Genomic DNA, 15,119 nt, shown 5'->3' with positions numbered 1-15,119 from the left:
CATCAAGTATATTAACCTGACATGACAGGGGCTGCACGAGGAAAAGAGGGAGAGAACATATTTGAAGATATTAATAGATGAAAACTTCCCTAGCCTGGGAAAGGAAAAAGACATCCAGGTCCAGGAAACACAGAGAGTCTCAAACAGGATCAACCCAGAGAGGACCACTCCAAGACACATTATAATTAAAATGGCAAAAATTAAAGATAAAGAGAGAATGTTAAAAGCAGCAAGGGAAAAGCAACAAGTTACTACAAGGGAACTCCCATAAGGCTATCAGCTGACTTTTCAGCAGAAACTCTCCAGAATGGAGTGGCATGATACATTTTAAATGATGAAAAGGAAAAACCTGTAACCAATAATACTCTACCTGGCAAGGCTTTCATTCAGATTTGACGGAGGTATCAAAAGTTTTACAGATAAGCAAAAGCTAAAGGAGTTCAGCACCACCAAACCAGTTTTACAAGAAATGTTAAAAGGACTTCTCTAAGTAAAAAAGAAAAGGCCACAACTAAAAACATGAAAACTACAAAAGGAAAAATCTCATTGGTAAAGCCAAATATACAGTAAAGGTAGTAAAGTCATGTATAAAGCAAGTAGGAAGGTTAACAGATAAAAGTAGTAAAATCATCTATATCCTCAGTAAGTAATTAAGGGATATACAAATTAAGAGATGTAAAATATGATGCCAAAACATTAAACGTGAGGCGGGGGGGATGTGCGGTAAAAAGGCTGAGTTGTTAAAATGCATGAACTTACGAGATCAGTAATTTACAATAATCCATATATATAGATTGCTATGTACAGTGTGGGAAATACAGTCAATAACTACAATAATATCTTTGCATGATAATATATCATAACTAGACTTGTGTGATGATCAGTTTGAAATGTATAGAAATACCAAATCACTACTTTGTATAATAGGAACTAACATAGTGCTGTAGGTCAACTATACTTCAAAAACAAATAAACAAACAAACTCACAGAAAAAGAGATCAGATTTGTGGTTACCAGAGGCAAGGGGTAGGGCAGAGGGGAAATTAGATGAAGGTGGTCCAAAGGCACAAACTTCCAGTTATAAGATAAATAAGTACTAGGAATGTAATGTACAACTTGATAAATATTATTAACACTGCACTATGTTATAAATGAAAGTTAAGAGAGTAAATCCTAAGAGTTCTCATCACAAGAAAAATTTTTTTCTATCTCTTTAATTTGTTTAATCTATATGAGATGATGGATGTTCACTAAACTTTCTGTGATAATCATTTCATGATGTATGTAAGTCAAATCATTATGCTGTATGCCTTAAACTTATACAGTGCTGTATGTCAATTATATCTCAATAAAACCAGTAGGAAAAAAAAACAAAAAAATTAAATTAAATTAAATTAAGGTGAGCAGCAAATCCAACCAGCTTGAATCAAGAGAAAAAAGGAAAAAAGGAAAGAGCACTTAAGTTAGTAATAGAGATTTTTCTTCTCAAAAAACAGACATACAGGACAATTAACCACAAAACATAATCAGTAAACAGCTTTAAAAAGATCCATACACTGGGGTGGATCAACATACCTAGATTTTCTCGAAGGAGCCAAGTAAGTACAGAATCTCTGTACGGAATAAAATCAGTTTTCTTCTTCTTCTTACTCTATTAAACAGAAAGAAATGGGCTTAGCCTCTCTTAGCGTTGTTAGAGAGGAATAATTCACACAAAAGGCAAACCAGTCTAAAATTCCCAAGTAAATTAAATTACAGTAGGATGTCATCACTCCTAAAATTTAACACTCACAGCTTCAGTTCTTCACAATACCCAAAGCTCATCCAATAAATAATTTTTTTATATTTTATTTTGAAAAATTTACAACATACACAGCAGTTTGGAGAGTAGCATAATGAGCTACCACATATCCATCATGCAGCTCCAACCATTATCAATTTTTTGCCAATCACTTTTCAATTATCACTCAAACACTTTTCTATATTTTTTCTTCCTGAACCATTTTGGAGGAAACTGCAGACCCCATGCCCTTTTATCCCTAACCACTTCAGCAGATCAGGACATTCTCTTACACAGTCACAGTTCAAGGACCAAATTCAGGAAATTTAACACCAATACAATACTATTATCTAATACCCTGTCTCGTGTAGGGCTCTAAAGCAAATCCAACATTCCACCTAAATATACTTCAGGTACATATCTCTAACAGAGGAGGACTTTATAAAAAAGAAAAAGTAACTATAAGACCATTCTCACACTTAGCAAAATTTACAGTAATTCCTTAATATCATCTACTACCCAATCCTCAAATAATAATTTCTACTTCTGCAGAGGGGCAAAGATGAATCCTGTGTGTTCCAGGTTGGATGTGTAGGAACAACTCATTTAGTTAATGAATTTAGTTGGCCAACCACCAAATCAGCAAGTGGGATATTGCATATCTAGTAACTCTTGTATATTAATACACATTTGGTTTCTTTAAAAGGAAATTATGTTCAAAATAAATCCAACCATTAGAATTCAGGCTCAAAGTGAAAAGGTCTAAGAAAGTGATGTCATTTGCTAATCTGGAGATTTAAAAAGACTGCAAGATAAAGTTTCTATATTTATGAAGAGTTTACTTGTTTGCCGTACACCTGAAACTAACATAACATTGTAAGTCAACTATACTCCAATAAAAATTTAAAAAAAAACAGTTTACTTGTACTGCTCTCTCCATGTCCCTTCTCATTATCACAGGATAAAGCAAAAAGCACCAACGCAAAGCCAGTGCTGAAATGGAGGAAATTACATCCTCTGAAAGTAAAAAACAATGCAAACGCTTTGTGTATAATAGCTCCTCCAATATCTGCTGGCTGAGTACTATGTCGTGACAATTTAAGAAGCTACTAAGGGGACCTAGAGGGATGGGAAAGGGAGGGTGGGAGGGAGAGGCAAGAGGGAGGGGATATGGGGATATATGTACACATATAGCTGATTCACTTTGTTATACAGCAGAAACTAACACAACATTGTAAAGCAATTATACTCCAGTAAAGACGTTAAAAAAAAAAAAAAAGAAGCTACTAAGGGGAAAGCCAGAGTTCACTGACCAACATTTCCCCAGTAATAGGCAGTTTTATAATCCATTCCTGGTATAATCTGAGGTTACATTAAACTAAGGATGATCTACTTCGTGCTAAAGCATGGGTATTCAGAAAAATAGTACTAAGTAGCTGACTCTGGTTTCCTGAGGAGGAAATGAAGTAGGCAAGCTGGCACTTGAATTCCATCTCATCATATACGTCCCCTACATCTCATCCCACTCCACCCACAGACATACGTTCCACCAATTACAAAGTCCTTTTCCACAGCAGGTTCTATTTCTAAATTACACAGACCTTTAGCGAGAATTAACCGTCTCAGTCATTCACAGCCGAGTGCGACTTTCATTCCACTATAAAATTCTTGGGGCCTGAAACCTCAGTTTATCCCTTCCATTCTCCACTGCAGCTAAACACTCCACTTTGCCTGTGGTTAGTACTGAAAATGCTGCAAGATTTAAAGTATGCCAGTTACAGTGACTGCCAACAGTACTGTAAAAATAAGCAGTGTCAGATTCTGAAATGTTCTATTTTCACTTCTGTCAATTAGACTAAATTAAGAAGTAGTTAAATGAAGAAGCATAAATAGAACTTCAATCTTTTCCACTTGAAAATACCACAGAACTTTAGCCATTTCTTCTCTATTTGCTCTCATACAAATTAATCTCCTGTTCTCACATCCATAATGTTTCCAAAATAAGTGTTTCAGTATTTACATAAAAAGCTTTACTTAGATCATTAACCTCTCTAAAAAGAAATACTATTAAGTATGGATGGTAATAATCCTGTTTCTCCCCTCAGCGGAAATAATAATACATCTTAATTCACCAAAACTCATGCTTGTTACATAAAAACTAAAATTTATTTCTGATCTGTTACAGTTTATGACACAGATACAAAGTACTAAACTGGGTTTTATAAAACTGATTTAAAAAAAATCATTTGCGGGCTTCCCTGGTGGCGCAGTGGTTGAGAGTCTGCCTGCCGATGCACGGGACACGGGTTCGTGACCCGGTCCGGGAAGATCCCACATGCCGTGGAGCGGCTGGGCCCGTGAGCCATGGCCGCTGAGCCTGCGCATCCGGAGCCTGTGCTCCGCAACGGGGGAGGCCACAACAGTGAGAGGCCCGCGTACCACAAAAAAAAAAAATCATTTGCAAAATTTTGTGGCATACAGCAGTGTGGGAAATACATAGAAAACTAGGACTCTTCTTCTGGTTGATATGGATGTTAACAGATAAGCAAATGGACAAGTTAGAGTAATCACTAAATTTTAAGTCTTCATTGTTCTGGGACCCAGATTAGATATGTGAAGAATATCCACACATGTATAATATCAAATAAGAGAGAGGTGTCTTAATCTAAGGCAGCTTTACAAAAATAAAAAACAGAAAACAGGGGCTTCTGGTGGCGCAGTGGTTACGAATCCGCCTGCCAATGCAGGGGACACGGGTTCGAGGCCTGGCCAGGGAGGAACCCACATGCCACAGAGCAACTAAGCCCGTGCACCACAACTACTGAGCCTGCGCTCTAGAGCCCACGAGTCACAACTACTGAAGCCCATGCACCTAGAGCCCGTGCTCTGCAACAAGAGAAGCCACTGCAATGAGAAGCCTGTGCACTGCAACGAAGAGTAGCCCCCGCTCGCCGCAGCTAGAGAAAGCCCGCGCGAAGCAATGAAGACCCAACGCAGCCAAAAAAAAAAAAAAAAAAATTAAAAAAAAACAGAAAAAGAGCATTATGTTTTATTAATATTTTTGTAGAAGTAGAGAATACACAAATCTATACATTTAAAAATATTTCAATGCAGACACTGCCTCTATCCCTGATGTTACTCTGTGATTCAGAACAAACTGTTAAAGTGCTCTATTATTTATGCTAAAGAGTAGTAATAAATTTTAGAATATCTGTGTAGAATTTAAGGAAAACAAAAATCTATTGTATCTGGATTAATAAGGATGCAAATAATGTGTTTTGTAGATACAGTTAGAAATTTAACTTTTTCTAGAGCCTTCACTTTATGTATAATCAAACAGTAGAAAAAATTTTTTTAATGATTAAATAATCCATGACTTTCCATGGTAGGAAACAAGATAATACAAAGAGGTTTTAAAAATATATACCAATAATATCAAGAAGCCAGCTATGTTTTAGAATGGTACCCATAAGAAATTTCTTTGATTGCTCTTTAAGAGGTTTATAGGCAACTTCTTCAAGTGACAATCTTATAGATCGCTAGGAGAAGCACCATAAGATAACACAAGATAGAAGCATCCTCAAATTTCTCTCTTGTTCCCTTATTCATTCTCCAAAGCACATCATGTTCCCTAAATTAATTTTGGTGTGTAGTCTCATGATTCATGGTCACCCTAAACAGTAATTCTAAATTCCAGGGCTAGAAAATAAATAACAAAAAGTTTTTTGAAGGTCCCATTCCTACTTAGGCCTCCATATATCCTGCTGAGGATTTAAAATCATCACAACTGATTACACAGCTAGTTTATTTCCACCAAGCCCCACCATACCTTGCTGGTGCAGTTATCCTACAGATGAAAGCATTTAAAAGAGAATAAAAACACAGGATAAGTCTCCAAATAGAAAATACTTTGTTTAAATTTTAAGTCATAAATTGAATATGACTTCTCAGAGACAAGCAAGAAAACATTTAATTCTGTACTGTAAAGCATACAGTACCTAGTAGTTCCTTAGCTTCTAACCTAAATAATGAAGCCCCTTATACAAAAATTGTTTCAGCTTTAGTGTTCCACAGCTAAGGAATAAGAAAAAATAAACTATTTAAAAAAGTATATTATTGGCCCACAGATCAACAGCATTCACCAAGGCAAATTGCTCAAAATACTATAAAATGTACAGTATCCTATTTAGCAAAGATCATATAAAAAAGAATATGTAATAAATGCTATACTTGGTTTTTATGAGAGATATAAAACAAGGTTCAAATAGTCAAACCTTAGGTCTTTGCAAAGACCTAGTTTTAATTCTAGCCTTTACAGATCTACATTTACTTTCATTCTCCTTAATCACTTTTATTTTCAGTACAAAGTCAAAGTGTGTTATACTCAGCATCTTATCTGAAAAGCTTTAAAAGTAGAAAGGCAAGATTATATAAAAGGACCAAGAGAACATCCTTCATAAGCCACCATAAAATATCGCCAAGTACATATGTTGAACAAATTTTCTCATGCAATGAAGTATAACACTTACCACCTCTGCCAAGGCTGAAATGACTTTACCCAGAGTTGTAAGAGACTTATTAATATTTGCTCCTTCCTGAAATCAACACCAAACATAAAAGAATTATGATAATTTCTACTATTGCCACATCATATATAACACATAAAATACAATTAACCATATGCTAGCATTATTTGTTTATTTATGACCACAAGTTCTAAAAACCTCCTTTAACCCTCAATCTTTACTCCTCTCCACTTGTTGACATGCCAGGACCACATGCCTAACCCACAGTCCCGAAGTATCGTCAAGATGTCTGTGCTCCAAAAACTTACAGATGCAGCCTTCTTCCAACAACTCAATGACATGAAATTTCTCCTCCTGTTAAGCATATCTCTAGAAAACTCCATGCTTGTTCTCACATCTAGATCTTGTGTATTCTTTTCCCATTACTGTCCCTTACTTCCATCTAACCAAATTCTGACTGTTCCTCAAAATACAATTCAATTTTCACCTTGACCATGAAGTTCACCTTAACTATTATCATGTAACATATCTTTGCATTGAAGTTACAGATCAGAAGACAGAAAATTTTTTCTATAAAAGGTTTTGTGGGCCATGTGGTCTCTGCTGCAACTTCTCAACCCTATCACTATAGCACAAAAGCAGCCACAGACAATACACAAATAGATGTAGCTGTGTCCCAATAAAATTTTATTTACAAAAACAGGCAGTGGGCCGGATTTGGCCTACTGGCCATAGTTTGCTGACCTGTGTTATAGAACTTTTTTTTTTTGGCCGTGCTGCACGGCTTACGGGATCTTAGTTCCCCGAACAGGGACTGAACCCACGCCCTCAGCAGTGAAAGCAAGGAGTCCTAACCAATGGACCACCAGGGAATTCCCAAAGAACATTTATGACTAGGCTATTTGTTTGGTAAGATAAATACCTTTAATCGAGTCCCTTTGGCACCAGTTGAATCAGCTCGTTCACTTCCCGCTAGATCCACCAAGCTGATTTTACTGACCTGGTAAAGAACAATAACACTGGGGCAATTAAAAAATAAGCAAGGTAGAAGTAGAAAACATTTAGAGGCAAGAAATTAAAAGATTAAGTCATAGAGAACACTAAAAATATTAATTAGACCTCTTATACGTGGCATAAGAAGACAAACATACTGTAGTCAATTTAAAGAGCATGTAAAAAAACTTCATATCAATTATCTTGGTTTAAAAGAAGTAATTTTAGGATAAACATTTTAAAATGGTATGTCATAAAAATGTATAAAACTCATTAACCCATTAAATGGCATATTAAAAATGAAGCTTCTAACAACTGGAACTCTCACACACTGCTAATGGGAATGTAAAATTTTACAATCGCTTTTGAAAGCAGTTTGGCAAATTCTTAAGAAACTAAAAACAACAATAAACGCGGTACACCTACCGTAAGACTCAACCATCTTACTCCTAGGTATTTTTTGTTATTGTTTTTTATTCTTTTTTTAATTCTTTTTTTTTTTTTTTTTGGCCACACCGTGTGGCATACAGGATCTTAGTTCGTCGACCGGGGATTGAACCCACACACCCTGCAGTAGAAGCATGGATTCTTAACCACTGGACCACCAGGGAAGTCCCCTACTCCTAGGTATTTACCAAGAGAAACAAAAAACAAGTATGCACACAAAGACCTGTGTACAAATGTTCATGGCATCTTCATCCGTAATGATCAAAAACTGTTCATTTAAATGACCATCAACAGATGAAGTAATGTACAAACTGTGATCTATCTATACAATGGAATACTGATCAGCAATGAAAATGAGTGAACTATGGATACACACAACAATACAGATGAATCTCTAAATCTTTATGCTAAGCTGAAAGAAGCTGGCAGAAAATAGTACGTACTATATGATTCTATTTATACAAAATTCTGGAAAGTGTTAACTAATCTATAGTGACAGAAATCAAATCAGGGATTGCCTGAGGATGACAGTGGAAGAGATTACGAAGGGGCATAAGGCAACTTTTGGGAGTAATAGAAATTTGCATTATCTGAATTGTGGTACTGGTTTTACAGGTGTACAGGTAGTCCCCCCTTATCCGCCGTTTCACTTTCCACAGTTTCAATTACCCATGGTCAACTGCAGTCAGAAAATATTAAATGGAAAATTCCAGAAATGAACATTTCATAGGTTTTAAATTGTGTGTCATTCTAAGCAGCATGATGAAATCTCGCTCTATCCTGGTCCATGCCTGGGATGTGATCATCCCTTTGTCCCGCATATCCCACTCCTTAGTCACTTAGCAGCTGGCTCGGTTATCAGACCAACTGTTGTGGTATCACAGTGCTGGTGTTCAAGTGACCCTTATTTTACTTAATAATGGCCCCAAAGCGCAAGAGTAGTAATGCTGGTAATTCGGATATGCCAAAGAGAAGCCGTAAAGTGCTTCCTTTAAGTGTATGCTGAGGTTGCTAATATCTGCGGTAACAATGAATCTTCTATTCATGAAATTGTGAAGAGGGAGAAAGAAGTTCATGCTAGTTTGGCTGTTGCACTTCAGGCTGCAAAAGTTATGGCCACAGTGTGTGATAACTGCTTAGTTAAGATGGAAAAGGCACTAAATTTGTACAATAAGATATTCTGAGAGTGAGAGAGACTACATTCACATATCAATATCACAGTATACTATTGTAATTGTTCTATTTTATTATTGTCATTAATCTCTTACTGTGCCTAATTTATAAATTAAACTTTATCCTAAATATAAATGTATGGGAAAAAAACAGTATATATAAGGTTTTGATACTATCTGCAGTTTCAGGCATTCACTGCGGGTCTTGGAATGTTATCTCCGGCAGATAAAGGGTGGGACTACTGTATACATATGTGATCCAATTTTATACTCTAAATATGTGTTGTTTGTTGCACTTCAATAATACCTCAATAAAGTTGTTTAAAAATTTTTTTTAAAGCTTCAAGAAAGTTTACAGAAAAGTATCCAAAACAGATTATCAAGGAAGCTATGGTTATGGGTTAACGTCATTTTTTTTGTAGATTTAATATCAGGGAAGAAAAGAAAAAATGCTTTCACATAGCATGTTCCTTGGTGCCATTCAAATACTGACTACTAAATGACATTAATATAGAACCTCTGGCTAGGAAGTGTCAAGTTATTTGATCACCTATATGAAGAGTGTATTTTGAAAAACAATCTTCAGCTGAAATGAACAAACAAGTCACCAACTAAAAGCTGATTTTAGTTTTTAGTGATATCAGCATCACAAAGTACTCAGTTTATAAGGCAAGATCTTTTATAACAGCCAGGACAATAAATCTAACTTCAGATTTAAAAATCCAGCTGCATGCTACTTAGGAATGTAGGCAGAGTAGAAATCAACGTACATCTATTATTAATAGTAATAACAATAAAATTAACATTTATTGAGTGGCTACTCTGTGCCAGGCACTAGTAGATGCACTTACCCTATATTAATATTTACTCCTCTTCACCAATCCTACGAGGTTAGAGAAACTGAGGCACAAAGGCTAACTTGCCCAACATAACACTGCAGAAAAATGGCAGAGCTAAGATCTAAAGCAAGCAGTTTAATCCCGAAGTCTACTATATTTAACCAACCACTGTAGAAAATGAGAAACTAACAAGCACAGGTATTTGACGAACATCAGAAATGCTGTGCAGTTATTTTTTCCCCAAGAATAAAATACATCTTGTCTGCTTAATTGTTTGCTTAAACAGTTAAATTCCACAGTAACATTATCAGAGCTCAAAAAAGTAAAATACAGATACCAGAGAAGTTAACAAGATAATTAAGAGATTCTGGTCAAGAAGAAAAGGAAGGATCTTCTCCCCCACAGAACTGCTTAACTCTACTGCATAGAGCAGTTTTTGAGACTCAAAAGTCTTGGATTGTTTTTTCTTAACCTTATTTTCTATCTTGCAATTTCACTCAAGAACCCATGCTCAAAACTGGTTTAGAGTGGAATGAAAATGACGAGTGGAAAGTATAAAATACCCTTCATTAAGTAAAAGGGCAACTTTCTTCCCTTCCACAAAATCAGAAGGTAGCAGGAGGGACTTCTGAAAATCCCCATTCCACACAACTCAAGCCCAGACACTGAAGTTCTCCTACCTTCTCAGTGGAAAGGTTGGTTTCAGTATCATGTTTCTTCTGGGTGAAAACAATGGTAAACACAGCGTGGGAACGGCTACTTGTTTCATTCATGTTGGTAGCTGCCACTGTCCTAAAACAACATAAATGTGACCACATGACAATGGAATCCTTAGATGAATGTTAAAATGACAGTAGCCTTCAAATTATAAGCATAACAATCACAAGTGACAGCTTTAAACTTATTCAGATTACAAGATTGTCACTTATACAAAATTGCTCTCAATATACCTTATCTGTCAACTTATCAAGTTACCTGCCAACTCCAAAGGCACCCCATCAGAATCATTCTTCATACTCCAGCTATACCTTTAGAAACCACCAAGGCATTTGATTTTTATTCTTTATTAGGTGCTCAGTTATTCTGGAATCAATTACTACCATAGGCATGTGATAACCAACATTTTACCACAATTTGATGAAAACCTAATAGTAAAACGTAAAGTTCTAACGTGCATTGTTTGGATGAGAAGGATACCATATATGTTGAGGACGCTGCTTCTCTAGCATAGCTAGAGGATCAGAGGACTCCACAGTGAAAGCAACTTTCCTAGTTATAAATGTGGTCTCAAATCCTTAACCAGGAACAAAAGGCCTCAAAATGTACCAAAGACCTCAGTCATCAGTCTATTTACTACCATACCTGGCTTTGTTCCCGGCATCCATGAGGTCAGCAATGTCTGTGTAGGAAGTTACTGCCAACTTTGACAGATCCTCCACATATGGGCCAAGAAGTGGATGTTCACGCACACGCAAGTTACCCTTGTTTTTTGGATTCAGCAAGTCTCGTACTCTTTCACAGTAAATTTCCATGTAGCTCACCTAGGAACATATTATTAAAGTGATTTAGAGGACCTGGAAAAAGAAATCCTATACATTAAAAAGATTTTAAAATCTTTTCACCTTTTATTAAAAGCTCTACAATTAGAGATCAGTAACCTTTACAACGTGAAATACCAATTCCAGTCCCTTTTATTCTATTACCAGTAACATAGATATAACTGAGTAGGTTAGAACCAGCCTTCTGACTTCCTCAGGAAAGAAAAGGGGGTAAACAGGCTCTCTCAGCACACAATAGCTGCTACTTGTCGTAGGCAGAAAAAATATCATTTTTAGTAGTAACTTATCAGTTATTAGTGTTTTGGTTTTTTTTAATGCATGCTGTTGTCAATAATTGGGGATTACAATGAGGTTATTCCAAAAGCTTGGAAACAAGACTTCTATTAGTGTTAAAACCAAGGAACAACATCAATATTCCAGAGCAGGGAAGACAAAAGAGATCTGCGACTCATACTTTAAGTCTGGCCACATTGTGACCAAACATATATCTATCAGAAGGGGTAAGCGTTGGTGAGTGTGGAACCTGATTGTTTGGGAAGGGGAAGCCACAGACAGTGCACTTCAGGAACTCTTGTCCCATCAGCAAGAACATTCCTATCATGGAAAGGGATGTATTAGGCTATCATTTCTTCATCTGAAGCAACTGAACATTTAATTTGTCTAATCAACTCCTCTCCAATTCCATACTCACCAAAAAAAACAACCGGGTTCCAATAGAGGTCTGCCCACAGGAGGATAATATACCAGTCTTGCTAATGTGAGTGTTCTGGTCAGGGTAATATTTATTCCTCATGGGAAAGTAACAAACCAACATGGTGGTTTCCTAACATCAGTCAGATGAGCTTCATTCAAGAGTCTGGCTTTGAAGGATCTATAAGATCAGACTTCTAAGCAACCAAGGCTCTGAAGTGGGAAAAATTCACCACAGTAAGCCTCATCACAATGCTTCCCTAGGAATAAAACACTTCTGTGTCACCGAGATGTTCAAGCATACAATGTAACTCCTGCATTCTTCAAGTTTAAATTTCTAGAGAAACATTTTCAGAATATCTGAAATAAAACTGTATCTCCATTCCATTCTCTTTCAGTCTGCTCTGACTATATTTATACTGTATTTTAAAATCAGTTTTAAAATACTGAAAACCCTCAAAAGATAACTTATCTATTACAAGAATAAAAAAACAGGACAACAAATATTCTTTCTTAAAGCAGGTTATCCTAGATGAGAAATTGAAATGGCAACTTTAATCATTCTCGTGTACTTAAAACTCGTACATACAATCCTGAATCCCAGGAAGATATTATATTTTCTTGGAAAACTTGCTGTCCCTTTTCACACAGGCATGGTACTAAGAGGACCCAAATAACCTGAGTACGGTTGATGTGCTCTGTTACTTATTCTCTAATATGCAAATCCATCTAAAGACATCACTACTTCTGAACTAACCATCATAGACCCCACTTGGCAAATTCAATTCCCTGAGCACCATTAGCTTCCAGTCACTTTATAGGCACTTGGCATACATCAGTAAATAAAGATCCCTGCCCTAATGAGCTTATGATTCTAAAAGGGATACTGAAAATAAACAACAAACATAAAAAATAAGTAAAATATTATAAAGTAGGTTAGAAGTGATGAATACTATAAAAAAAAAAAAAGAACAGAGTAAGAGAGGTCAGGAGTGCTGGGGTAGAGGGCAAGTTGCAAAATTAAATAAGGTGGTCATGGCAAGCCTCATTGAGAGAGTATGATTTGAGCAAAAGACTTGGAGGTGAAAACTTAGTCAAAAAGATACTGGGACTTCCCTGGTGGCAAAGACTCTGAAATCCCAATGCAGGGGAACCGGGTTCAATCCCTGGTCAGGGAACGAGATCCCATACGCATGCCGCAACTAAGAGTTTGCATGCCACAGCTAAGGAGCCTGCTTGCCGAAACTAAGGAGTCTGCCTGCTGCAACTAAGACCCGGCACAACTAAATAAATAAATATTAAAAAGAAAAAAAAGAAAGAAAAAGACATCCAGGAAAGAAAATTTCAGGCCAAAAGAAATGTAAATGAAAAGGCACTGAGGTAGGAATGTTCCTGGTGTGTTCCAGAAACAGCAAAAAAAAAAAAAAAGAAAAAAGAAAACAATAAGGCCAGTGTGGCTGCAGCCGAGTAAATAAGGGAGAGAGGCAGGAGAGGAGGTAGAGGTCCCACCAATGTGAAGAACAACGAAGTATCAATTAGGGATACACTGTGCACTCCAAATAAGCCTGTGAACTCTGAATAGTATGAAAGAAAATGGCAGCTTCTTTTATTACCTATAAGCTCAAAAACTTCAATCACATTGTCACTCTCCCTATCCTTTGAATTTATTTAAAATGTATGATATTTTAATAAGAATGATTAATAAAGATCTACTGATTTTCATTTGCTATACATTTAACATTCAAAAAAGAATAGTTATAGGATGAGACAAGCTATTCAGAGAATTCATTTTAACAAAAAATATTTTTAGAGCAGCACATTCCCCTTTTGGTGCATGATAGTCACCAGGCAGAATTCTTTGAAATTTATACAACACTTTACAGGTAAAGAAAAAACCCAAAGCAGCTAAGTGGATCAACTAAGAATTGCATAAGACCTATAGAAAGTCACAACATATACATTTTAAAAAATCTAGAAGTCACTTAAAAAACAGACTGATTTTTCAGAACAACAAGCTCGTGTTAACAGAATGTTTTAATAACTTCAGCTACTATGAAACTGAATACCAAAAATGGGGATGTGTAAAACAACAGCTTCATAAAGCACTTGTACAAAAAAGTGGAAATGTTTATCAAATAAACTAACATATATAATGTAATTCTACAGGCCTCCTCTCAAAAGAACTAGGGTATATACACTGAATGGAGAATAACTTTCCAAGATTATAAACAATTACAAAGGGGAGAAGGGGAGAAGAGATTTGATTACATATATTTTAAAAACCTATGCCTGTCAAAAGTCATTATTAATAATATTAAAGGGGGAAGAGTTCATGTAAATGAATAACAAAAACACTGCAATCACAAAATGTAAACAGGCATATACATAATTTACAAGATGTTCAATCACACTGCTAATCAAAGAAATTCTAATTTTAAGAGTGAGAAAATTTCCCTTATTAAATTGGCAAAGATTAAAAAACAAAAATACTAAACATTGACGAGGACACAGTGGGTGCTTACACCCTCCTGATGGAATGGAAAATTGGTATAGCCTTTCAAAAGGCCATTTGGCAATTCAAATGTATCATCTGACAACCAACATACATAAAAAGGAAACAAATAAAAATAAAGCCATAAACTTATGAACAAGGATTTAATTGCAACATTCTTCATTATAACCAAAACTTAGAAATAGCCTTCAAGTACAGAACTGGGGCAATGGTTAAGTGATCTATAGCTCAGTCATAATTTGGAACCATTTAAAAGTAGCATTTGAGGGAATGGAGCATAGAGGACTCTGTTGTTGTTTTTTTTTTGAGGACTCTGTTTTCAACCCACAATTGTACGCACCTCTACAGAGTAAGACATTTCTTCGTTACAGTTGTCATTGATTTTCTCAAATAGTTCTTCACATAACTGTAGAAACAGAATGAGAGGCACGAAGAGCATAAATCAGAAGTACTACATTACCCATGAGTGCTAAAGGGATTAGCGAGATCCCCTTTCTCTTTTTTTCTCTAAATATTAATGGCATCAACATCAAAGGTAAATGCTTTGAATGAAATAAAAGGAAAGTTTTTAATACATTCTTCTCATCTAATCCCTATTGTC

General features: G+C 35.9%; 1 protein-coding gene across 7 annotated transcripts in view; it reads right to left on the bottom strand.

Annotated features, from left to right (window-relative positions):
- KIF1B (kinesin family member 1B) overlaps positions 1 to 15,119 on the bottom strand; it is a 150,355-nt gene that overhangs the window by 92,739 nt on the left and 42,497 nt on the right. For all 7 annotated transcript variants that reach the window (XM_082613275.1, XM_082613274.1, XM_082613276.1 and 4 more), the window contains 6 exons: positions 14,859 to 14,924; positions 11,120 to 11,298; positions 10,438 to 10,549; positions 7,229 to 7,306; positions 6,310 to 6,375; positions 1,576 to 1,651 (listed from right to left, as the gene is read on the bottom strand). In XM_082613275.1, coding sequence (XP_082469401.1) covers positions 1,576 to 1,651; positions 6,310 to 6,375; positions 7,229 to 7,306; positions 10,438 to 10,549; positions 11,120 to 11,298; positions 14,859 to 14,924 — 577 coding nt within the window. The remainder of the gene's footprint in view (positions 1 to 1,575; positions 1,652 to 6,309; positions 6,376 to 7,228; positions 7,307 to 10,437; positions 10,550 to 11,119; positions 11,299 to 14,858; positions 14,925 to 15,119) is intronic.

Source organism: Mesoplodon mirus, assembly GCF_964341445.2.
Source record: "Mesoplodon mirus genome assembly, chromosome: 3".
NCBI classification, from domain to species: Eukaryota; Metazoa; Chordata; class Mammalia; order Artiodactyla; family Ziphiidae; genus Mesoplodon; species Mesoplodon mirus.
The sequence above is the reverse complement of the archived record's forward strand: the minus strand, read 5'-3'. Positions and strand labels throughout refer to the sequence as shown.